This window comes from Anthonomus grandis, chromosome 11 (genome assembly GCF_022605725.1).
Source record: "Anthonomus grandis grandis chromosome 11, icAntGran1.3, whole genome shotgun sequence".
Lineage (NCBI taxonomy): Eukaryota > Metazoa > Arthropoda > Insecta > Coleoptera > Curculionidae > Anthonomus > Anthonomus grandis.
This window is the reverse complement of record NC_065556.1, coordinates 18,610,005-18,636,754: the sequence shown is the minus strand read 5'-3', so window position 1 is coordinate 18,636,754 and position 26,750 is coordinate 18,610,005. Positions and strand designations below refer to the sequence as shown.

General features: G+C 31.4%; 2 protein-coding genes across 8 annotated transcripts in view; one reads left to right on the top strand and one right to left on the bottom strand.

Moving 5' to 3' along the window:
• LOC126742074 (echinoderm microtubule-associated protein-like CG42247) overlaps nt 1-26,750 on the top strand; it is a 101,966-nt gene that overhangs the window by 50,938 nt on the left and 24,278 nt on the right. For 6 of the 7 annotated variants that reach the window (XM_050448607.1, XM_050448611.1, XM_050448608.1 and 3 more), the window contains one exon: nt 25,387-25,572. In XM_050448607.1, the coding sequence (XP_050304564.1) occupies nt 25,387-25,572 (186 nt within the window). Of the gene's footprint in view, nt 1-21,701; nt 21,754-22,004; nt 22,102-25,386; nt 25,573-26,750 lie in introns of those variants that run through there. The other variant, XM_050448612.1, reaches the window with a different exon arrangement.
• On the bottom strand, nt 1,527-2,538 carry LOC126742075 (uncharacterized). The gene has a single exon (XM_050448614.1). It carries the CDS (start codon nt 2,421-2,423, stop codon nt 1,680-1,682), a length of 744 nt encoding a protein of 247 aa, XP_050304571.1. The 5' UTR covers nt 2,424-2,538; the 3' UTR covers nt 1,527-1,679.

Sequence of the window (26,750 nt, the reverse complement as noted above, 5' to 3'; positions counted from 1 at the left end):
TTTGAATTTAATACCTTTAAGCTTGTATACATATTTGTATTTTTGTAAGTAGTGGTCTTCCATTTTTACTAGGGTTTAATTGCTCAGATTATATATCAGCTATAGATTTCCTGGGCTATATATTTTATTTTTTATTTCTGTGGGATTAACTGTTTCTAATTCAGTTCGGCTGCCTTATTATTTATTTTGACCATCCATCAATTTTATATTTTGAAAATATGGAGCTCTACTTTCTACTTCATATTTGGTACCTTTAAAATCTTTAAATCATTGAGTTTGCCTAAGCAACCTTTGGTCCTGTTAATAGACTCCCTCAATCTTTTTTTTATTTTTTATCTCTTTTCACAATAATATTTAGCTAAACAAAGAAGGGTATAACCGAAAATATTCATGTCCCAAGGCTTAAAAGACTAGTGCTGAAATTGTCTATAGGGTTATGTTTTACATTTTTGTTATATTTATGTTCATTTTTATATTGATTATTATTATATTCTTTGCCATTTATTATTTTCTTGTAAACTCGTTGTGCCGTTGAAATAAATAAATAAAATTAAAAATACTGGACTGTATTGATGGTGGCACTAATCACCCAAGAAAAAGTACCAATGATGCTATTTATAATAGACCCTTAATTGTATCTCAAGGGTTAGATATCCCTGTATTTAAGAACAAAATATCTAGGACCTTTTTTATTTTTGCTTGTGCATGTTTTTAGTTTTAAAAAAATATTATAAAGATATCATGTAGTGAATCTTTTAACTGAAATGCTCATTGTAGTTTGCAATATTTCGGTAGGCTAAAACGATTAGTTTCACAACAAATCTTGACAAAATTATAAAATAGATTTTATTTAATAAACTGTCCTATACCATCAATGTGACAATAAGGTGCATAGGTGTGCTACATTTTTCATGTAATAACTTAGAAAAAAATAGTTTTTAATACAAACCTCCCGACAATGCAAGACTCATTAAGATAATACAGAGAATATTATTTCAATAAGTTTTATAACAAATTTAATGTAATAAAACTTAAAAGTTCTACAGAGCAATGTAACATGTGCCCAAATTAACATGAAAACAGCACACAAAGTCAAGGTAGCAAATGATTTTATATAACAATATTCCAAATACTCTCTAAATATGGTTTAACATGAATAGTTCAAAATTTAGTAGGGGCAAAATATTATATATAAAGAAAGATTATAAGCAATATTCCTATAGAGCTTTAGCTCTCATAAAATTATTTAAAATAGTAATTATATGATGAGCACGATCCCAATTTTACATAAATATGTTTAAAAAATAACAAAAAGCAAACAGGATCAATTATAGAACATATACCCGCCAACTACTTTAACAGTTAAATAATTAACACAAGATTATTTATGATTCTTGAACCTACCTTTTTTATAGCAGTTTATTATCTCAATTATAAAATGAGATACTCTTTACATTGTTTAATATAATTTTGAGTTTGTAATATACAGATTGAAACCCTCTGTTCTTTGAGAAATAACAACAATATTTCACATGAAACTAAAAACTTTTTTATTTACTCTCTTAACGAACAGAAAACACTTATACTAAACTAGTATTACACTTGTAATAGATTTTAAGTAAAGTAAGACATAAAAAACAAATCATACCATAACTCAAATAGTTACATAAATAAATAAATTACCACAACTTCTCAAGTTCATCTACCAATGCCAGAGGCTTAACCGCAGATTGAAATCTCTCCACAACATGTCCTTCCTTATCAATTAAGAATTTGGTAAAGTTCCAGTCTATTTTGCTTCCCTTTGGTCCATCTTTTTGACTAGTCAACCATTTCCACAACGGATGAGCATTTTTGCCATTCACATTAATCTTTGCAAACATGTCGAATGCAACATTTTTCTTCTTGGCAAACTCACAGATCTTTTCATTGTCCCCAGGTTCCTGCTTGCCAAATTGGTTACAAGGGAAAGCGAGGATCCTGAGTCCTTTTTTATCAGCATATTTATTATGAAGTTCGACCAGTTCTTTATAGTTTGATGATGTGTGCCCACATTTTGAGGCCACATTAACCACAAGACATACATGGCCCTTGTATTGGCTTAATGGGACTTCCTTTCCTTCAATATTATCAGCTTTAAAGTTGTGGAATGCTTCTGAGTCTTCTGGAGCAATTTCTTCATTTTCCTCATCTTGTTTCTGATTATTATCAACCAAGGGAATTTTTTTCTTTGGTTCGTCTTTTTGGTTGGAAGAGGTCTCCCTTTTTTTTCCTTTGCTGGGTGCCGGTGGCTTTTTTTCAATTTCCTTGGATTTTGCAGTTTTCTTGGGTTCTGCGATCGGTTGGGGTGCAGGCCTAGGTCTTAACGTTCTTGTGGTTACTTCTCCATTGTCGGTCGTTTTAGGTTCCTTCTTACGGGGCATTTTATTGAAATTGTATTGCTGGTATTACAATTATATTGCAAATAAATATAAGCCAACAAAAAAAGAACGCCGGCCTCCCCAAAATTGACGCGGGAAAAGAGAAAGAAATGTCGCCTGTTAACGTCATTTCACTTGTCAAATATGTCTATTTTGACAATATTAATGCGATACCACCGACCTGAAGCCGGATTTACAACCAACGTTTGCAGTATATTTTACGTAGTTTGCGTTTATAACAAAATAAAGGGCGTCCCAATAAGAGCGCACGTTTTAATTAGTAAAAAAAAGTCATCATTTATTTTAAACTGAGTGTTATTTATATTTTAATGTAAAGCTAATACACTGCAATTAAATGTGAAAAATAATATCTGGCAAATGGCCGCCTCGACTTTCGTGACAATTACATTTTCACATAATTGCGGCCCAATTTCGCTAATAATACGTCTAATTTCGTTTTCAACTGTGGAATTGTTGTTGGGTTATTAGCGTATACGAGGGATTTTAAAAAACCCCAAAGAAAAAAGTCACAAGGCGTTAAATCGCATGATCTTGCGGGCCAGTTCTGGTCTCCATTCCGTGAAATGACACGACCGGGAAACTTTCTTTGCAATAATTAAATTGCTTCACGTGTAGTGTGACATGTCGCACCATCCTGTTGGTACCACATACCGCCCATATCCATACCATCCAATTGAGGCCATAAAAACTCAGTGAGCTTATTACGATAGCGGTCGCTGTTCACGGTAACTGTATTTTCAGCCTCGTCCTCTAAGAAGTACGGTCCAATTACTCCACCTGTCCAAAGTCCGCACCAAACAGTGACTCTTAATGGATGCATTTTCTTCTCATGAATGACTCTAGGATTTTCTTCGCCCCAAATTCGACAATTTTGTTTATTAACAAAGCCATTAAGGTGAAAGTGTGCCTAGGGGCGTCTCTAAGCACTTGTGATTGGGGGGGGCAGTTCAGTTAAAAAACCCAACTAAATTAAAAAAACATTTTGTTTTATGCGGATACTTTATTTCTATTGGGAAATTTTTAATACTCGAATAAAAATTATACATATGTGATGTATAATAAATAATTATTTAATGATAATCGAGGTATTATAACTAAAAGTTAATTAAAAAGTAGGAACCCCACAAGTAAATAAAACTAAAATTATCTATTTCTGATTTAATTATTTTAATTTTTCTGTTTTTTAATTTGCTCCATTGCACAGCAAGATCTTTAATATTAATTAGGTCACAAATGTCTTTCTCACTAGACAAACTCATTAAGTAGTCAAGACGCTCGTTACCCATAGTTGTACGACCAACACTTTTAATATGTTTTAAGCACAGTAAACAGCTTCTCTGAGAAGCTGTTTACTGTGGTTTTAAGAGACTAAATTTTCGTTCTTTAGTGGCCACTGAATATCCAGCTGTTAAAATTAGTTGACATAAACGGTATGCAACTTTCAAAGCAGGTTTATATTTTTAAGCTATTTCCATTACTTTTTGCATAGTATCTACCTCGTTTTTAATGCATAGGCAGCATAGGTCCAAGCAACACTTCCAACTCGGATAACAAGGCAAATTCATCGGGCCTGTGTTGTGGAGGAAATAGATTAAGAACTAGCAATACATTACACATTTTAATATTATTTGTTGAAAGTGAAAAAGAAAACAATTTAGAAAACCCTTCAATATTTTTCAGAACGGTTGCCAAATTATTTTGAAGAAAGTTGATTAAGGTATCCAGGACTAAATTAAATTCTTTTCTAAAAAAACTGTTTAAAGTAAAAACGCATTCGGTGTCTCTATTATCGTCAATTTTTTTTGGTTTCAATCGTGGTCGATGGTGACGATTGAAATATTCTAACGGCGATACACCTAATTTTTCGGAAAACACTTTTGAACTTTCAATAAGGTTGTCGATTTCCATATCATCATTTCGTATTTTTCTAAGCACAGCTGTAGTTGAGGAAACTGTTTCCACTACATCCAAAATAGTTAAGTCCTCTTTTTCTAAAGTTACCGCTACAATTTTCATTTTGTAAAATATTATTTTTAAGAAATGTAAAGTGAGAATAAAATCAAAAGAGAGTAATCGCTTATATAAGCCTATTGCAGTTGCCCTACTTTTAGCATCCAAAGTTATGTCAATACTAATAATTTGCAGCACGTTAATAATCGATTCAAATGAGATAATTACAGCTTTGATGCTTTCCGCTCTAGCTGTCCAACGGGTTTTTGACAAATTTTTTAGTAGAAGTGAGTTTTCAATTTGATCTAGCCCTTCTTTAAGACGCTGGAATCGATTGGTACTAGAAGAGAAAAAAACATACAATTCTTGTAAAACGTTAAAAGTTTCAGCGATAATGGAACTAGCTTCAACACAGTGTTCAAGGGCGGGATTGGTACGATGGGCTTGACAAGGAATATACGGTATATTGTAGCCAATTAAATCAGATAGTTTCTGCTGAGTGCCTTTAAATTTACCTGACATCGAAGACGCAAAATCATAGGATTGAAAAGATAATTTCTATTCATCTATACTACAACTTCTCAAGCACCTGAAAATATCATTTGCCGTACCTTCACCACTTTTATCTTTTGCTTCTAGAATCGACAGCAAACGCTCTTGAGGGCTACCATTATTGTCAACGTACCTTATGACTACAGATAATATATCTTTATTAGATGAGCCTGGAGTGTGATCTGCCATAACAGTAAAAAATGGGGCATTATCAACTTCCTGTACAATTTGTTTTTGAATTTCCTTTCCTAACAGCCGCAATTTTGACTTATCTAACCACTTTTTAAGTAGTGGATTATGGCGAGATATAAGTTTAATGATTTGTACAAAGTTTCCACTTTTATTATCATGTCCGCGGAAAGCTATCCCTTGCTTTGCCATAGTCCTGCAAGTATCCAGCATAATTTCGATGACCTTTGAATTCTGGTTGAGTATGCGTTGTTCCTTGATAATGAGATTCCTTTTTTTACGATCAAGCAAAACATTAACATGCTGATATGTTTTTAAAAAAGTACAATAATCCAATAAAGCCGACTTGTGAGCTATCGAATTAAAATGCTGCTGAAGATTGCCGGCTTTATTTGCTCCAGCACTTTTAATTTTTCTCCAGTTTCGAACGCCACCTTTTACCCATGAAGATTCTGACTTATCCCGTCCAGGACCATTGGGGAAAAGGGAACAAATAAAGCAATAAGCCGAATCGTTTGCAATACTATACTCAAGATATTCAAAATCACTATACCAATGTGGATTAAATCTGTTGTGGCCATCACTAGGGAAAAAATGTAAATGCGGTTGGTGTGGTCCTAGTTGAATAAGGTAATTTCTTTCTTCCGTAAATTTTACTAGTCCAGGATCATGCTCTAAACGTACATTTTCTTTTATTTTATCGTCAATTTTTAGGCTAGAATTGGATTCTTTAAAATTTTGGAAATATGTTTAGCAGTGATTTCTTAAGTTTTTGGTGCCCTCCAGTATTTGATCAGCCGCTTCAATCATTTCTATGACGGAAAAGTATTCTTCAACAATTTCCTTATTTTTGGTTTTATCTAAAATTTTTGCTGCTTCGTTAAGATTTTCTGCCAAGAAGCCAATGAAAGTTTGACAGTTAAAATATCATCTTCTTCAAGTGTGACTTTGGTTTCTGGCATATCGCCTTGAACCTCTACAAAAAATTATATATGTAAATTTACAGGATGTTGTATGGATGTTGGAGTTAAAGTTATGGACTTGGCATTTGATTAGCAGCATTCGTCAATAGTTGTCGAATTAGGTTCTTTAACTGAACAACCTAAAAATTATTAAATAAGCCAACATTTTTAATTTTAAAATTCCTTTAGTCAAGAAGATAATTAAATATAAAAACAATACATCAATACAATACTTTTTTACCTTCTTTGAGCGATTCCAAACCAACATCTTTGTCCGAGTCTTTCTCTCTTAAGCAAGTTTTTGTTTTTTTTGCTGCAATCACAAAAGGATTGTCCAGCGCTCCGACATTTTTAATTTGCACTATATCCCCATTATGAATTTTTTGTTCATGGGTCTTTTTATAGTCCCTGTTAAAAGTTGCTCCACATCTCACACATTTCACCTGTACCCGACCGGGGCGTATTTTTTTGTCCATTGTTCAATTAATATTTAAAGCTAATTTCAATAAAAACCAACTGTAGGTATAACAAAAAGGCGAAATACAAATACAGAAATTAAACAAATACAAATAGCCAAAAATTGTCTTTAAAACACTGTAAGAAAATAAGCCGTTTTCCTGCTTTGTTTCATTAATATGTAAGTCAAGGTTTGGAACGGGGGATTCCCCGAGTAATCATCATAACAATGTCAGTTGCTTTTACAGGTCGTTAATGAAACTGCTACCCTGTATTGCTGGTTGCCTAGCATATTTGTTTAAATGTATCTAATGGTAAGGTAACATGAAAATTCGTAATAGTACCTACTATGAAATTAATGATTAAGTAAGTATATGCAATTATACATTTTATTGTGTTTACTTAATCCGGTGGAAATTAAAAAATATTCGAATATGTTATTTAAAAAATATACGTTTTTTACCAGAGGTAAACCAACTCGGCCAATTATTGGGGGGGGCGCTGCCCCCCCTCGCCCCCCCTCTAAAGGCGCCCCTGAGTGTGCCTCATCGGTAAACAAAATTTTTTTCGAAAAATCGACATCCATTTGTTGTTTTTGCAATACCCAAGAAGAAAATGTACGGCGCGTCGCATGGTCCACTGGCTTTAATTCTTGGGTCAATTGAATCTTATATAGGCATGTAAATGAAGATCTTTTGTTAGAATTCGGTGGGTAGTGCTCTTTGAAATGTGCCAACACTTTCACAGGCACTGCGGCAATATTTTCAACAGAACGGCTAGTACGGTGACGCACTGGTGTTTTTACATCCACGACAGAACCATTTTGTTCAAATTTATCAATTAGTCTTTGGAAGGTCGTGTGATTTGAAGCATCGTGTCGACCAAAAATGCCCCGCAATTTACGAACTGTTTCCGCAAAACATTCTCCATATTTGTAGTGTATTTTAACAATAATAATTCGTTGTTCGACCATATATCGTTCCATGGCTACTAATCGCAAACTGTTTACATTATTCTTTTTAGTTTTTTTTTGACATACTGCAATAAAAAAAGAATGCTCGCAATTCAAAACGTGCGTTCCTATTGGGACACCCTTTATTAGTAGGGTATGTGTATATTTTATGTATTTAAACCAAACAACTATTTAAAACAATATTGTTATTGATATTTTTATACAGTGCCTCTCTATGTGCACCGAAATTGGGAAGGAATTGCTAGTTTGTTAAAATAGTGAAATGAATAATAATAATAGTAATAATAATAATAAATATTCTTAATTTGCCACAAAAAAATACAAGTTTACAAAAACGAAACAGTAGTAACCAAAAGTATGCAAATAAGAGGCCGACAATTTCAGAATTCTAGTCTTAAAATTGTGGCCTACATTCAAAAAATTATAACTTTAAAAACGCTTATTGACTAATTCATTTAATTACTTTACTCTTTAAAGCATGTATTATACAGGGTGCCTTTAAAAGGTCTGTACAAAATTCTAGGACGTATTCTTAAGGTCAAAATAAGCCGATTTAAAGCAACTTACCTTAGTCCAAATTTGCTTCGTTTTTTAGTTATGAAGTTTTAAATTTAAAAAATTAACATCGTTTTTAATTAATTTTTTTAACATTTTGTGACATACCACTTTGAAAATTGATACCTACGGGTTTTTTGATATGAGAAACTCGAAAACGGGTACCTTTTTTACTGTGACTGATAAAGGGCGCTCCATACTGCACGGTTGATAGTGTAAAATGGCCATAACTTTTTTGTAAGTGTGGTTTTTATTTTTTTTCTTGTAGAGGAAACAATTTCCCTAACGCTTTTGTGTAGAAAAGGTTTTCTTATTAGAACCCGCTAAGATTAACCGTTATAAAGATATTTCGTGTTTTAGTCTTTGATGCCGCACCGGAATAATAAAAAATTGAAATAAAATTTTCGGTGTTGTTACTCTTAACGTAGTTTGCAGGAAGATTTTTTAAATTTAATGAGAAATAATAACTTACTTAAGTAATTCTAATTAGTATAAACTCTTAACAATTGTTCAAAGTGATCTCCGTCAACATGAATACACATATTACCACGGCGTAAAAAGTTAAAAAGTACTCCAGCAACATCATTGCATCAACTCCTCATCGTTCTTCAGTATGTTGGGTGCATTTTGAATCCTTGCCCATAACTCTTTTTCTGTAATTGCTCTAGAGTTCACTATCATTTTTAAAGACCCGCCCCACAAAAAATAATCTAATGGAGTCAAGTCCGGTGAGCGTTGTGTGAGAACCACATATCTTGCCGAAGTTGTAATGGCAATTCTTCTAATAAATCTGACAGCGTACTTTGTAAATGTTTTAAATAATTCACACCAGTTAGCCTTGGTAGTACATGACCGATTATAAAATTGTTAATGATTCCCGCCCACACATTGACCCTAAACTCATCTTCAAAATTAGTTACTTTAATGGCATTGGGATTCGCATCAGTGTAAACATGTTCATTATGAAAATTAGTTACACCACTTCTCGCAAAGCATGCTTCATCTGTACAAATTGACAGAAGCTCAAACGTTGTTCAAAATCCATAGACAAAAGGTATTGTACCTTTTGGATGTGGTATGGATAAAACTGCTGTTCTTTCAACGTTCTTTGAACTACATCCTTAGATGCTCCTACTTCTTAGCCTAAGCCTTTGGTGCTTAATGTAGGATCTTCAGGAATTCTTCCCAAAATTTGTTTCTCCATCTCAGAAGTCCTTATCATACGGTGTCGTACATAATTGACGATTACAGACGTAATTACTACCGGTTTCGCGAAGGCGTCTCTCAATAGCAGCAAATGTTTCATGATTTAGTATACACTGCATCATATTATATACCTTAACATTTTTCCGCCCAATTTCTTTACAATACCCAAAAATTGATAACCATATCTGTAATTTCTGCAAAACTGTATCTGTCAGCCATTTTAATAAATTAGAAATTTCAGTTTTACTAACAAGCTACTATTCATTTGTAAAATTATTAAGGGCCGCAATGATATGTTAATAAATCCTCTTAGTAATATTTTTAATCTTACTCTATAATCTTATCTAAATTTTGTTCGGTATATCTAAATTTTGACCTTTAAGCAATGTGATACTATAAAAAAAGGAGCCAGGAGTGATTCTTAATACAATCTCTAAAGTCTATATTATAAAATCTCTGTACGACCACAACGTCAATAATAATTTAATTTACTAAACTTAATCATCTTTGTCAAATAAGCCATAATTTGTAGAAGGCAGGGGTGCCATCAGATGGCATCTGATATGTTCGACTGTACTGTGGATATTGTCTGGGAGATTTCTGCTTGTAGTTGCTTCGTCTTCTTTTCCAATACCCTTCTGAACTGTAGATCCTTTTTTTGTTCTGGCTGCCTCCGTGGAAGATCTTCCTTTTCGAGGAATAAATTTTATATTCAGTTTCTTGTTGCGTTAGTAAACCTTTGGTAGCTTGAGGAATACTCGAATTTAGAAAACTGTTTGGGTTGAAAGAGTACCATGGTCATGTTCTGTTCCGAGGAACGTAGTTCTAAAGTTTAATTTATAACTATGGAAGGGTTGGCTTTTTATTTGTAAAAATAATCATTTGATTAACTAAATAAATTAATTACTTTAAATTGATGTAATTATTTGCTTAAATTGAATTTTAAAATCAAAAGCAGTACGTCGCACGGATCTTCACAAAAGAAAAGGCATCACTCATCTGTCAATATTATATATACAATTTTATTTTATATTTAATAAAAACTAAATAATCTGGGGTATATAAACCAAGTTAGCAGCTTGGCAGCTCTTAAAATCAATCATTACCAAGGGTTCCTAAAATCAATTAAAGAAAAAGAGATTTCAACTGTCAAGTGTTTTACTAAAATATGTCACTAATGTCTACTCATGGTAGTATCGAATCCAATTTAACTTAGTCATTTGGCTTGTCCTTGTTCATAGATTAAAATTGCAAATATTGTTATAGGGCAAATCGTTTTAATATTAATTTTCAATAGCCTTAACCATAATATTTGCATAAAATTGTCTTTAGTTTCCCAGTAAACACAAACACACAGGTATCATGCCATTAAGGGTTTCGTGTCTGGATTTTCTCATATTCAAATGTTTTTCTCTGCATTAAACATAATAATGTTAGAGAATGCTCCGAATTGCTAGTCTAATTTATGTACATAATTTATGGTACAATTATGTTAAAATCAGTTATTACCATAAAGAAATCTTAAGTAGGCGGGGGTGTTATTACATTTGTATTACATCCATCTTGATTTAATTTGAAAAGTTTACATGTTTATTTGACTAAATTTTAAGAAGAAATATCTATAAAAAGAACGAAAATTCCGGTGTATATCTTGCGTCTATAGGGAAATTTGATGTTTCAAAAATGACGGCCGCATATTTTTCCCGGTACTACCAAGCATTCTCCAGGACGTCAGTGAGCTTTTACGTTCCATAAAGCTGACATTGGGGCGGACATTGCCGTTTAAGGTGCTCTTCCTCATTAAAATTCCAACAGGAAGAAGACTTTTCCTTTTAGCTTTTCTCGCCAAAAATGACTCAATCATCTTCAGGTAGTCTTCAAGGTTACACTCTAAAGTTCCGATTTGTCTTGTCCGGGTTTGACTTCTGAAAAAGCTGCCTCATACTCCAGCTTATAGGCCAAAGTTTCCATCCTCAGAACATGGTTTACTAACCATTACTTCTGGATCTCAAACCTAGTCACTAGTTTACTAGTTTAATAATCGAGCAACATCGGCCTCAAACTGCTGGAGACTCTCCTCAGAATTTTGTCTTCTAGATTCCAATTGGGTTCATATTCCTTTATTATTGTTTTGATAATTCATTTCTCACTAGATGTTAATTAGGAACTCATTAAACTACATATTATAATGTACTGTAGGTAGTCCTAGAAACTGTTGCATTCAAATGCATAATAATATCATGACTTTTCTTCATGGAAAATATCCACTTAGGATTCTGATAGGCTGTTAGCAGTCACGTGGTTACAACGGATCCATGATCTACGTCTTCGTGTAAATGCAGACTAAGTATATCTTGAACATCGGGTACGAGGACAAGCGTAAAAGGAAATAGGTTTTAGGGCAACTTCACACGTGTAAGAACATATGCATGTTTTAATTTATGCTAAAATGTTTGAGATCCTGACGGTGAATTTTTTAAATTTGCATACATAACCCGTCTGTGACCTAAAACGTCACTAAAATATTCCCACCTAATAAATTTATTCATTCGTACACATGTTAATTAAAAGTAATATTAGTAATAATAATAATTCTTTCTTGCTAATTTTTATCCATCGCCCCTGGACTTTATTCCGTGACTGTAAAGTGTTTCTTATCGCCCCGTTTTTCTCAGAAAATGTTCTCATGCGAGTCCATTACTGGGGCCGGTTATATCCCGTGTTTGCATACATTAAGTGAAAATATTAATTTCGTTGTTATTACGCCTTAATATAAATTTATCTGGGCCGCCCTCACCAAGGCCTGACCTAAAATTTTCATTTTTGGACTTCTCTGATGACTGGGTGACCCATTTGCTAATAGCCCGGTGATCGAGCGACGTATATGCAAATTTCTGTTAATTTTTCTATGATGGATTTTTGTTGTAATCGTAGGATATATTTACGAAGCCGAAAGTTTAATCTAGGGCAAAAGTTGCGAGAGTATAGGCGTAATTTTATGTATATAGGATATGCTGGTTTATGCGTAATGAATATTTATGATATTTTTATTTTTTACTATTGCAGATACTCTTAACCTACTTTTTCCGAAATAAAAGGGTTTGAATGTAATTTACCCGCACTCAGGAACTAATTTTTCTCACAGATCTGCACCTTTATGTTTTACTTATGCGTTTTCTCTCTTGCCGCCTATTTCGACGATAAAAATAGCTATTTTTCATTCTCTTCTTTCCTTATCCTTGTTCATCCTTTTCTTCTTATTTATTATTTTCCTTATTATAAGCTAACCGAAGTTTTTATTCATTTGCATTTTGTTTTTTTTTAATTTTTCTTCTTGTTTTACTATTTTTTTGTAAATTCTTTAAATAGGAAAAAATATAGGAGAAAGGAGAAATAGTTAAAAAAATCAAACACGTTTTGAATAAAAATTGAAAAGGCCAAATACTAGTAGAATGAATAATAAGTAACCTATACAATCAGTAACCTATACAATATTTAGTTTTGTTGTGATCGTTCTTTCTCGTATTCCTCTTCTTCAAAAAAATGGGCAATAAACAAAAAGCTTATGTTGCCATTATATTGTACTGTACAAGTTTTAAACGTAAGAAGCAAAACAGACGTTGGATAAAACAATGGATAGGTCAGCGTCAAAAATACACTCATTTAAATTTGTTAAATTTTATAAATAACACGGATCCAGATGATTATCGAAACTATTTCCAAATGAGTAGTGATGTGTACAATGAACTCCTCAATCTCCTAAGGCCTTCTATTACCAAACAGGACACAAACATGAGGCAAGCAATATCAGCAAACGAAAGGCTAGCGTGGACGCTACGATTTTTAGCTACTGGGAGATCGTTTGAGGATCTAAAATTTTCCACTATCATTTCTCCTACAACCATAAGTGAAATTGTGATGGAGGTTTGCAACGCCATCATTGAATTATTGGCAGACTACATCAAAGTAAGTAAACATTATTTTTACATAAAACAAATATGTTTTTTTATTATTTTATTTTACATTAGAAGTTATTACAATTTATTTAAATGAACTTAAATATGTCTGTATAGTAGGAAGGTCTGTTGGTGATTGTGGTGTGTGTTCTGTTTGAAGGGCTTGTTGATGATTTTGGGATACATTTTGAAGCTCTAAATATTGTCGATTTTGACTAACGTTGTGTGCTTCATCCAATGGCATTGGTGGAGAGAACATGGGCGTTGAAGTGTAACTATAGTTGCAACTTGCGGATGATAAACTTTGAACTGATGGTGCTCTTGAATATACATCAACAAAATTTGCTTCGTCACAATTTATTTTGACGGAGCTTTTGGTTAAGGTGCCCTGTTCCGCCTCAAAAAGAATATCATTTATGTATTTCTCCGCCAACCTTCGTTGTTGTGGGTCAATGAGACTTTTCAACTTTGCTTTCCAAATTTTTCCAATGGGATATTCATCGTCTTTAGTTAGATCTTCACGCGCCATGGATAATAGCTGCTTATCCTGGTTTCCAGTAGCTTTCCTTTTGTTGCTTTCTCAGTTCAATCAGTGCCTTCTTTTTGTTGCATGCCTTCAGAACGCTGAAACAATAGGAAACAGATCAATGAATTAAATGCTTTGTTTTTTTAGATACCATTAACCGAAGACGAATGGGAGAAAATAGCAAAGGACTTTGGGGCAAAGTGGCAATTTTGGAACTGCCTTGGGGCAATAGACGGAAAACACGTTCACATTATTAAACCAGTGAATTCCGGATCAAGGAACTATAATTACAAGGGCACCCACAGCATCGTTTTGATGGCGATTGTAGATGCTAATTATAATTTTATAATGGTTGATGTTGGCACTAATGGACGGGTATCGGATGGAGGAGTTCTTTACAATACCGATTTTTGGGAAATGTTCCAAAACAATCGGTTGAATATTCCTGATGCCTGAAAACTGCCAAATACCGACGAAATATTTCCTTAAAGCTATAATCACCTGAAAAGGCCACCGTTGTTGTTTTAGCCTGGCTGTATCTACACAATTTTTTAATGAAAACAGCAAATACAAATAATTATTATAATAACATATTAAATGTAGAAAACAAGGAAACAGGGGACGTCGTTATTGGCACAGACAGATCCGAACATACATTGAATGGGCTTTGTTTAGGATCATATCGAAATGCATCAAAAAACGCTAAGCAAGTTAGGGAACGCTTTAGGAACTACTTAAATAAAGAGGTGCAAGTGGATTGGCAAAGAAAAATATTGAATTTAATTTAATCGAAATAGGTATTTTGGTTTGTTTAAAAAATGTAAAATGTAACTTTCCTGTTCCAATAAAACACTATTTACTTACCTCATTTTATTTTATTGAGCTTCTTCCTTTCTCCGGAATTTCAACATCTGCTAAAAACTGAGTTCAAAAAATATCCACGAACTGGATTCATACACACTTTCAGCACTACTACCAGTGCGCTTAGAGTCTTTTATTTTCTTCAATTCCTTCCTGTAGTTAATACGTAGTGTATTAATTTGCTTTTTCACATCTTCAGTAGTGGCTTGTGCCTTTAAACGTACATAAATTTGAAGCAAAGCTTCGTATCCGCGTCTTTTTTGTCTCGATCGGAATACTCTTTCAATGTGATATACCACAACTCTGGCATTGATTTATAAGCTGCAATAAACCTCTTTAATGTTGATTTTCTTGTTTCTTCTTCTTCAGAAGATATGCTGGATGAAGGTGACCCTACTGGAGACTGCATCGATTCCATGATGCCTCGATGACTTCACTTGAAATACTGAATTACTTTACTTTACTGCGCTCGGACGATCAATATTTTCATCAGTATTTTGACTCCGCCTAAATACTTTTAGGACCACGAAAGTATTATCAGTATACTGAAAGTCCATCAGTATTTGCCCTCATACGATCAGTACTATTGTCAGTATTTCGAAATACTGTTAGTAATACTGATCGTGTGAGGGCCACTTAACTCTGTTTTGTTAAAAAAAAAGTGAGTCTCACCTATAAACCAAAAAATATTCCAGCTGCTTATTTTGGGATTCTTTTAAGAAATATACATATTACATATATCACTCTCTGTCCTACATATATAGTTGTCGTTATACGTTTATTTTCATCTAACTTAAACTATTGACAATTGATGTAAGGAAGAGTTAAACAATAGGGACTTTTCCTTATAAAGAAATTTGTCCAACAAAAACTATTGAAGTCATAAAAAGTTACGTTAAATACAATGGTTTGGAATGAACAACTTCAAACCCCTGGAAAATTTAAAAATTGAATAAAATCTCTGCAAAAAATAAAAACTATATGTGTGTCAAATATCAGGAATATCGATTAAAACAAAAAATAGCGCAAAAACTATATTTGCAGTGCCTGGCATATATAAAAAAATTATCCCTGATTCCTGTAAGATATATAAAATTACTCTAGAAATTACGTCCAATTCGTAAAAATAAAAAATATCATTTCGAAAACGTGAAAACACTTGTCTTGAAACCTGGAAAACCTAAGAAATGAAGTCTAATGAAAAAAGACTTAAAAATCCTAAAATAAAATTAAAAATTAATTCGAAGGTTTTTTACATCAATCGAGAAATAACATTTACAGTGTTTGAATGAAAAAAGGGTGTCAAATTCCTGAAATCAATATCAAATTACTCCAGAAATATTAATAATCTTAAAAAATACGCCTTGCAATGCAAAAAAATACGTAAAATGACGCCTTTTTAATTTTTTTCTTATATCTGCTACACATAAATTCCAGAAAGACAAAAAATATTTTTTCGAAATCCATAATCGGATAAATAAATCAGACTGTGTTATGGAAAATTAAATATATCAAGTACTTATAGTCTAAAAATTTCTTGAGTTTCTTAAATATTTGAAATCAAAGTTCTTAGTTTTTGAGTTACTTCTGCTGTATATAAATTCCAGTTTAAATCTCTGTGGAATACGTATTGACTTAGTCTCTGCAATAGCTTTGTTATCATAATTAATATAAGATCCAATTTTTAGTGATCCTGAAGTATAGGAAGAAAATGGCAGATATTTGGTTTTTGAGGAATTTAGAGATTTTATTCTTTTCAAACTTACTGTTTTAATGTTGCCCACGAGTCGCTCGAGTAGAGAATGTCAGTGTCGTCAGCACAGCTAACAATTTGTCTTTGTAGGATGAGTTTTAGAAGACCATCCACATAAAATAAACACGAGTGCGCTCAAAACCATTTCCTGAGCCACAAGTAATAGTTAAAAACGAACTTTGTACATTGTTAATCTGAACCGAGTGTTTTCTATTACTTAGGTAGCTCGTAATTAATCTATAAACAGGTTCTTGAATGCCATAATTTTTAAGTTTTTCCAGTAAGATCCTATGGTCAACAAATGCCTTCTAGAGAATGATGAATAAAGCGAAGGCTTGAATTGTGCAAAGCATCTTGCAAATCAGATGTTAATTTTAAAGTAGCAGTGGATCTTTATTGGACAAGGCTGAATACTTTGTTCTAAAAACCTTGACAATATTAATTAAAAGTGCAATAAATATAAAGTTACTTACATTTTCTTTTAAGTCGTTTTGATGTTTAGGTCTAACTGTTGCTATTTTAAGGCAATCTAGAAAAAATTCTCTTTTAAAACCAATATTTAATATATACGCAAAAGGTTTTGATATTTAATTTTTTCGAAATTGCAAAATTTCGGATCTTATACCGTCACACGCAGTATTTTGAATAATATTTGACTCTTATGTATTATAAGGTAAAGAAGTTGAAGTTTGCCAATTTTTCACTCATTAAAATGTCCTGATATATTTTTACTGCCTCTTAAGACTGTGCCGGACTCCAATGTGATCTTGTTGATAGTTTTGTCATTGTAATTTTTGTTATTGCAAATATTATTTACACAATTCTATATACGTATAACATAATTGAACATAAATTACACTTTAATAAAAATTTCAGGGTTGACTGTCTTAGCAATTGATATAAATGTTCTAGAATCTTTTATTAGAGCCAGAATTGTGGCATAGACACCCCATAAAAACTAATTTTTCAATAAAAGGACAAATGAGACATTAAAGCATATATTTTCATTTCCCATGAACCCTCAAGTAATTAAGTATCAAAACGCCAAGGTGAATCAATAATATAAAAGCTGACCGTCTTGCAGATTATTTAAAAAACAATCTGCCAGTCATTATGTGTTTTAATACAAAAGGAAAGACGTTAAAACAAAAGAAAAAACACGCCAATGTCTATTTTTAAAAGGGAATCCTTTAGTGATTTAATTTCAGAAAAAATAAAACTTTTTCGAAAAAATTAATTAATTGATTCAAGAAACAATATAGAAGTACAAAAAAAATTAAGACAGTTAACAAAACATTAAATTTATACGTAGTATATTTGTAGAGACTAAAGTCGAAGCAAATATCCGTATGTCTCAAATTATTAGACGTTTGTCATAGTAAAAAAATTATTTGCAAAACTAGACTGTTATAAAAGTGATTGATCACTGACTGGTAAATAATGTGTCGAAAAACAAAAAGCATCAACGCTGAATTACATACAAATGGTTTAATTTTGAGTATAAAAAATAGAGATAAAATGAGCGCAAAATTACTACAAAACTTTATTAAGAAACACAACGAAAGGTATAAAACATATAAAAATAATCTTATAAGACTAATTGAAAAATATAAAAATAACTATGATAAAAATAAGATTGACACAGCGGGGCACAATCTTCAAAATATATATATAAACTCATATCAGACACCGCAAACAACATTCAACACGAAAAGTATAACACATCGGCACCCATTTTAAGTAAGTAAATCGAGTTCATTTACAGGCTTAAAATCGTTAACAAATTTTTGCAATAATTTCTTGATCAATGTTAGGGTAAATATGTTAGTTCAAATACCGGAACCTAATAATAAGCACAAACTAGCTAGTAATCAGGTAACGTCATTATATCGAAATACTTCAAAAAATTTGTAGTTTTAAAGGCAAGACAGCCTTGGTATTCACAGAATTACTGTAAAGATGGCAAAAAATAAACACTTACAGTTAGTTAACAGTCTGGTTCATAAAATAATAATCCTAATTTTTAAATGTAGGCCATTTCCAGATTAATTTAAATATCGGTAACTACCCCTATACTCTTATATAAGTCAAGCGATCGAACCAAGGTTACCAATTCAAATAAAATTAGCGTGCAGACTTTTGGACTTTTCACAATCAAACTCAGTCTTGTCAACAAATCAGTATGGATTCTTAATTGAATACATCAAATGCCCTCCATCGCTTGATAAAGCAAATCATTAATAAATTTGATAATAATGAAAAATGTATAGGACTCTGGACCTGGTGAAGGCATTTAATAGCGTGCTCCACTTCCTACTTTTGGATATTCTGAAGAGAAATGGGGTTAGGGGTCCTGTGTTGGATGTCTTTAAAAGCTATTTTCATGGAAAAGTACAATATACAAAAGTATAAGATACATTAAGTAATGCATTAAACATCATAATTTCGGTCCAATATCGTTTTTGATTTATATAAATAGTTTAGCTACTTTAAAACTAGAAAACTGAACTATTATATCTTCAACAGATGACACCAGCATAATTTTCTCAGTAGTCATGGAGTATGAAGTAAGGCAACATATTATTGCTGGTCTCCATCATATCTAAATATGGTTAAACACATTTACGTAAATTTTAATAAAGCTAGTTATATTGCGTTTTTAATTATCATGGCAAATTGTCATTCTTTTTATCCCATACAAGTCAAAGATTCAAATAAAATGGTCAAAAAAGCTATACAATTTCGATATTTATGTGTTGTCATTGTCATCAATTCTGAGTCACAAGCTCTAAGATTGGCATCAATGATTCGGTAATTAGTGTATACATTTTATATATTAAGAAATATTTTGACTATCGGTATATAGAACTAATACTATATGCCTTGCTCAATAAAAAAATGTAACTCAATTTAATTCAATTCAATAACCGCTTATTCAACATACATATAAATAAAGCACAATACTTAAAATTGCTGTATGAATATACGGCAGAAAATAAAGTAATTAATTTTAACATAATTTTGCGCAACAATAGTAAAGGTGAGGTAGTAAAGGTAAGTATTTAAGGCATAAAGGCTCATGTTTTAGTCTCCCATGTGTGACATTACATACATATCATGCTTTATTCGACTTATTATAACTTATTATAAAACTAATACACAATCATAACATATTTACAAAAAGTTACAATCTATCCAAAAAAAATCCTAATTAAAAAAAAGACATAAAAAATACGTTAAAATAGATATATACTAAATAACCTATCTAAGCTATTCGCTAAAACTTTGACGACAAACAAAACAAATAAAAGCTGCGTAAATAGAAAAACAAGAATCGAGCAAGTACATCCAATTTCTTAGCCCTTAACTACTTCGAAACTAGATTACTTAAACTCTCTTAAAAGTTTTTTTACGTAATTATAACACTATTCTTTTGTATGTATGGTGAATTTTAATTTAGTTAATACTATTTGCTCTTGTATTTCCTTTATTATTTGGTAGATTTAGGAATTCTTTTTTTTTTGTAAGTTGTAAGAATGAGGCCTTGTAAGACATCTCTTTTTTGAAGGATTTGAGTGGTCATATGTCAGAACGAATATCAAGATGGTAAATTAGTTTAATTATTCTTTTTTGCGCAATAATAAGTGATTTTGTGGAGTTGTGATAAGTGCCTCTCCATTCCGTATAAAAGATCTGACTCTACGAGAGCAAAGTACACTGATCTTAGAGTATGCACATCTGTAATTTTAGACAATATATAAGAAAAAAGTAGAAAAGTGAACTTAATTTTTTATTAAGATTTGAATATATATGTTTCACCGTAGGTGTCTGTCTGTCTTCAATGATTCTTAAATTCTTGTTGTATTCTCAGATAAAGTGGAAACATTATTTGCGAATGGAACGTAAACTGTCGTTTTTAAATTCACTGTAACTAGATTCAGATCAAACCGGTGTACAATTTTTCTGAGATTAAAATGAATTTTTTGTTCTATTTCACAACAAAAAAACACTGTTCCCTGAGGTACTCCAAATTTAATTACAATAATGAACTGGTTTTATTATCAATGTGTACTTTTTGCTTTCTTTGATAAAGGTAACTCTCCAAGAGAGGCAGTACTGGACCCCAAATACCTATTTCTTCCAGTCTTGTCAAAAGCGGGTGATGATAATGTTTGCTGTTATTTTTAATTTTTGTAACCTTTTCTTATTAATATTTTTCTTTTGCTTTCTTAACGAGAATATTAATTTCGTTTATACATTTTATATCTATTGCAGTATATAGGTTGAAAATATATAGTTTCTAATAAAATTTTTCGTATGAGATAAATTCTTTTTGAATACCGCTTAGTCGATTTAGTTTGTAAAGTTGCATGGATAATATAGTAGGATAATGGTCTGAAATTTTAGAATGCATTATATGCGGAAAAACCATATTTAGGTCATTATTAGTTAAAAATTATTATTAAAAATTCCTTAATTATTGCATATGCGGGTATTTAGTCATCTATGTGCTGTATTTATTTTGTACTATTTTTATTTTGTAATTTTTAATTATTATAATCTGCTAAGCGCTTTCGGTCTGTTAGAGCATCTTCAAATCGAGGTTTAAAATAACAGAAAAAACGGAAAACTAGTATACATATTTAAAAAATAATTAAAAACTGAGAATGAGGTGTTTACATTCACATTGGTAGACAATATAGAATTCAGTAGACAATATAGATCACCAGAATATGAGGTTTTTTTACAGCATCATATTCTGGTGATCAGGTGATTAGTTGAGTGTATTTGGTAATTTTTATAATTAATACTTTTTATTTAAACAGCAGCAAGGTATTTGCAAAGGTATTAAGCCACTGCTATTTATATTTATTTTAAATCCAATGTACCGAAATTTACCAGATTAATTGATTAATATATTTTTTTTGTAAAAGATACATAGATTTAATAAATATGGTAGGGATACGGTACAGTTATGCTGTATTTTCCAAATAAACTAATAAATAAAATACCTCTATACCTACTACACCACTGTCGTCTAGAGAAACCGGACAATCATGCAATCAAAGTCCGGCAGAAGCGCGTGCCGCATGCCGTCGGCGGCCCTTCATATTTGACCTTGACGCTGCCCCCCCAACCACCGCCAAAGCCGGCCTCTCATTAGCACAAATCATTTCGACGGCTGTACCTCCCCCCACTTTCCGTTTTGGGGTCATTTATTGGCCCCCTCCCCACCCCATATCACAACGTGGGGGGAAACCGCAATCCGAAGCTGTTCTTAGCTTCACAGGTCGCGACGACGCGGCCCGTCAGCTTTCGTAGCTGTGTTGTGAATTCCAAGACAATTTTTGAGTGTTTTCGCGCTACTTTCTAGTTAAGTGTCAAACAATATTAATAATATTTTTAAATAAACCTAATAATTAGTTATAATGTTTTTTTGCAATTTTTATTTTAATAATATACTATAATTTAGGGTTTTTAAATTTGCCTATAAGATTTTCTTTTTAACTTTTAATTTTCTTTAGAACTATAGTTTTATTTTTAGGCCTTAATTTAATTTAAAAAGATATTATAGCTTTAATTTAATATATTTTTTTAACTACTAATAGCTATATACTCTATAGATTCCCAAGTGTTGTGATTTAAACATTTTATAGTCAAATGTTGGATTTTGAGTTTGGTGAAGACACTCCTTTTGCTGTTGTGACAGTACCTAATATGGTAAGAAATTGTCAGTTATATTATGCATAACTTAAATGGGTATAAATGACACCTTACTAAACAGCTTAATGTTTACTGCTTTCAGGAAATGAAATAAGTTCTTTGACGTTAATTTATAACATTTTAAGTGACAGTTCCAAATATAGTAAGGACAGCTATAAGCCATAATTTAAATAAGTAGAAATTATGCTTAATGTATTTTTTTTAATCTGCTAAATGTGTTTTAAATCATAAATTGAATAAAATTAAATAAAGAAGAGAGAAAATACAATTAACAAAATACGTCAACGCACATGCCCAAAATCTAGGAATATAAAAATATTTCTATACATTCCAAGAAATAGTCCATCTTTTCTCAAAGAGACCGGCTTACATTAAATAGTAATGAAATAAACTAAAGAAGAAGCAGTGTATAAGAAGCTTACTGTTTCTGTTTCTTTTTACAGTGGATATGATGATGCCTAGTATCGGCGAAACACGTGTAATCCTTTGACTTATTTATTACTATTTCTATACATTGTAATTATTTTTATTTTACGTTTAAATAATAGGTAAAATACTTAGAATATTAGACTAAGTGATTTCTTTGAAAACTGAATTCTGTGTATTATAAATTCACGAAAACTCTACAAAAAGCACCGTTGAAACAATTGTTTTTGGTGTTAAAGTACAATTTCGAAATTAGAAAATTGTGCGCGCCAGTCTAAGGCATGTTAATATGTTGGTCATGGTCAGGAAAGTTCATGGCCCTCATTATATTTGTCGGCCCGATGTTGAAGGTTCGAATCCATAGGTGAATTTAAGGAAAAAAGTTTAGATTCTGTCCTAATCCTCTCCTGTAGTTAAACTTTTGATTTAACTACAGGTTGTTTCAACTATATGCAAAAATTATCTGTTTTCCTTCAATTGTAGAAGATATTTTTATAACTGTGACTAAAACTAACCTTTTCTTTATTGTTTCTAAATCTTTTTTTATGATTTCTACGCGGATTTTGAAGTTAGTTTGTTAGTCGGAAGAAAACTGCCCTATGGCTATTTTCTCATTTCACTGGAGAGTACTAGTGGATTGTATTTACTTGGTTTTTATCATCGAAGGATTATAGCTTATATGGCGCTGAACCCTTTAACTCAATAAATGAAACAAACTTGTATAATATAAAATATGCTCATTTATTAGATCAAAACATGGGAGAATGGAACAGTTGTTCAGTAGGACAGCTGTAAACAATAGATTACTTTTGCTGTCTTTACGTATACTTAACCTTATTTACACTAATGCTTACTTCTTAGCAGGTAACTTCACTCACTTCTTACTAGCTAATTACTTAAATTCTAATCACAATGGATTCAGTAACTTAATTGTATCAACACCCGACGACCGAAGTCATAACTAGAAACATTTATACTCATAAAGATAGGCTTCAATTGGGTTCTGAGTATAAGAGCATTTACGGATCTTCACTAGATCACTAAGAGTGTAAAGATAGAGACCCGTTTTTGGGTTATTAGGGATTATGGACCTAAACTTGGTCGCTAAAGGTGTAAAGAGAGAGACAAAGGCGAAAACCCGTCTTGGGTATTAGGTATATTTTTTAATAAAGTACCTCACAATTGAACAATAGCAACTCAATAATAATTTGTGCATAAATATCAAGTTGCACAAAAACACACGAGAACGTTTTTTTTCATAAAATACAAAATATTAAATAATTGCAAATTCTTGAATTAAAACAAAAATATATTTTTACATACTTCAAATGTCTAAAAAACAATAAAAAAAAGGAGTCTAAAATACATTGGAAATAATTTCATAAATTCAATTTATAAAATTATTTATAGGAAAATGTTTAAGCAGTAAATGGTTTATTTTGAGGATCTTAATTATAAGTAATTTCATAAATAATAAAGGTTAAAAATTATAATTACTTTCTTTTAAATAATTATAAAGTATATACTTACATCTTCTTAAATTATATAGAATATGAACAAAAAATATTAAAAATAACTTTACTTTACTTTTTCTATTTATTTTGTTTATTTTGACAAACCTATCAAAAAATATATATTCTTTTATATATGTTAAAAAAGATTTTGATATTTTTATTGGACAACTACATATGTTTATAAACGTATTATATTTTTTAAAAATATTTTTGTAAAATAAAATAAATTATACTAAATATTTATAAATCACACTAAAAATAATACAAATTAATTTTTTATTTGAATTTTGGTAGTTTAGTAAAGTTTACGTATTATTCTATTCTTAAAATAGTTATATTAATTTGTTAATGTCTTTCAGGTAGTTAAAGCTATTTGCAATTATAATTTCAAGTTTAAAAAAAAAATTGCGCCCCTGTTTCAAACCAAACTGCCTGGAATAAATCAGAAATGACGAAAAAAAAAAATTAACTCAAGTCTCTGGAACATATCAGATCTTCTTCCAGCATAGAAGGGAAAATTTGGGAACATCACAGAAATTATTTTATATGTTTGGAATAATTTAAGCGACTTTGAGCACCTGAAAATTAATTTAAGTAACTGGAACAAATTAGCAATAATTTCTGTTCCCGGAAAATCATAAAAATTAACTTAGGTGGGAAGAAAAGTTATTTTAACTACCCGACTAGACCTGAACCACAGATGCAAATCCGCACTGCGGAGCTATTTACATCTGTGCCTGAACTAGCTTGCAACTGCATGGGAATTACCAGAAACTAGTTGTGTTTAGTACCGGAAAAAATCATAAAAAAAAATACTTTAACGGCCTGAAATAGATAAAAATGACCTTATGAAAAAATACACTTTTCTCCAGCAAAGATTTGTACAGGGGGAGCTACAGAAGATGTCACTACTGGACAGCTCAAATATACTTTGTTCAAAATTGTACACATTTCTCAACGATGACGAATTTTGATATTTCCGCAAAACAAAACACCACAAATTTGCGACCTAAATTATAATAGGCCGGTCAAAGAGAAACATTTAATACAAACTAAAAAAAATGCAAGAAATGCTATAAAAAATTTATAGAAATTAACCATTATAATTTCAAAATACAAATTTTAACTTTTTTTACATTTTAGGTTTGATTAAAGTCAATCTTATCAGTTTGAGCAAAGATGATAATTAAATTCTTATTTTAATAATTATTTTAGTTTCACTTTCCTCCATATCCAACCCAACCACAAACCAAATTATAAATCCTAGACCGTAAAAAAAACAAACATTTAATATTTTCATATTTCTCAGTAATATCCAATAAATATTTAAAAATTGTTCCAGGCGGCAAGTTATGGAAAGAAAAACGGAATCTGGTACGCAGCTCCAGGGGGACAGGGCTGGAGCAAAGCTACCAGTCGAAAAGCCTCCATAGTTGAAAACGACGCGCCTCCACCAGGAGGCGGCGCGATCAAACCCAGCTCAGGACGAGTCATTAGAATCATTAACAATATGGACCATACAGTTCAGGTATTATATAATTATAAATATAAAATAATAACATATAATTCAATGAGCTTGTAAGGACAGCTCACAACGATGCGACAGGAGGCTTACTATACTTTGCTATACTTTTTCCACAACGTTTATACCGACACTAAAATCACTTACATAACATACTCCAGGACACACAAATCTTTTTAAATTTTATTACTCAATTTATATTAATTTTTGGCTTTTCGGCTTGTTCTTTTTTAGAAAATACAAAATTTCCATTACAACCAAACCCGTGAGCAATGAATCAAAATAATTACTCACGAGCTAAGTAATATTTAAAATAGGCCTAATATTATTAAACTGCCGCAAAAAAAAATCTTTAGGTGTATGCATACAAAAATCTATATTAAGGATTTTATTAACCAGTAATGGTGTCGATTGACTTAAAGGTCCCAAATATAAAAAAGTAATAGCAATATTCCGTTCAAACAAAAATCAAAATATGCTCAAGAATATTCGTTACAAATCTTGTTTTGAATCCAAACTAATTTAAATAAAACTAGAAATATTTGAAAAAATAAATTGCATAAATAAGACAACAGACCTTAAATTAACTAGACTTCAATTTAAATGCAGAAATTCTTAAAATGGGTGCTATTGTATAGTAAGGCCTCTAGCCACGCACAAAGACGTATTTAATAATATTTTTTAAAAAGTACAAAATAAGCTCTATAAATAATATTTTGTACTATTTGTCACTCAGTTATTTATTAAAATTGTATTCAACTTATGTTATGTGCTAGGCTAGAAGAGCTATGCACCAGGAGTTTTCCATAAAATGAAGTTTTCAGAGTTCTTTAATCATTTTCTGCTTTTATATAATTTTACAGTCATTTCTTAAATTTATAGTATAAAGATTTGGAATATACAAATTAAGTACCTAATAAATCTTGCTATTAAAAAAAACTTATGTCTATTACTAACTTATGCACTATTTTTATACAGTTCTAATATTGTTACTTTTTCCCCTCTTCCCCTTACGTTTTGCTGCCAGCCTGTGCTTGTATTGCTTACCCTGATATATTTCAATTTTTTTTTCAAAATTATAATTTTTTCTTTTATTCTGTGAATTATTGTATTGTACAATATAATAAATCAGGTAAAATTCCGTATTTCAAGAATGCATCACGCGTAATTCCTTGCTAAGGTTT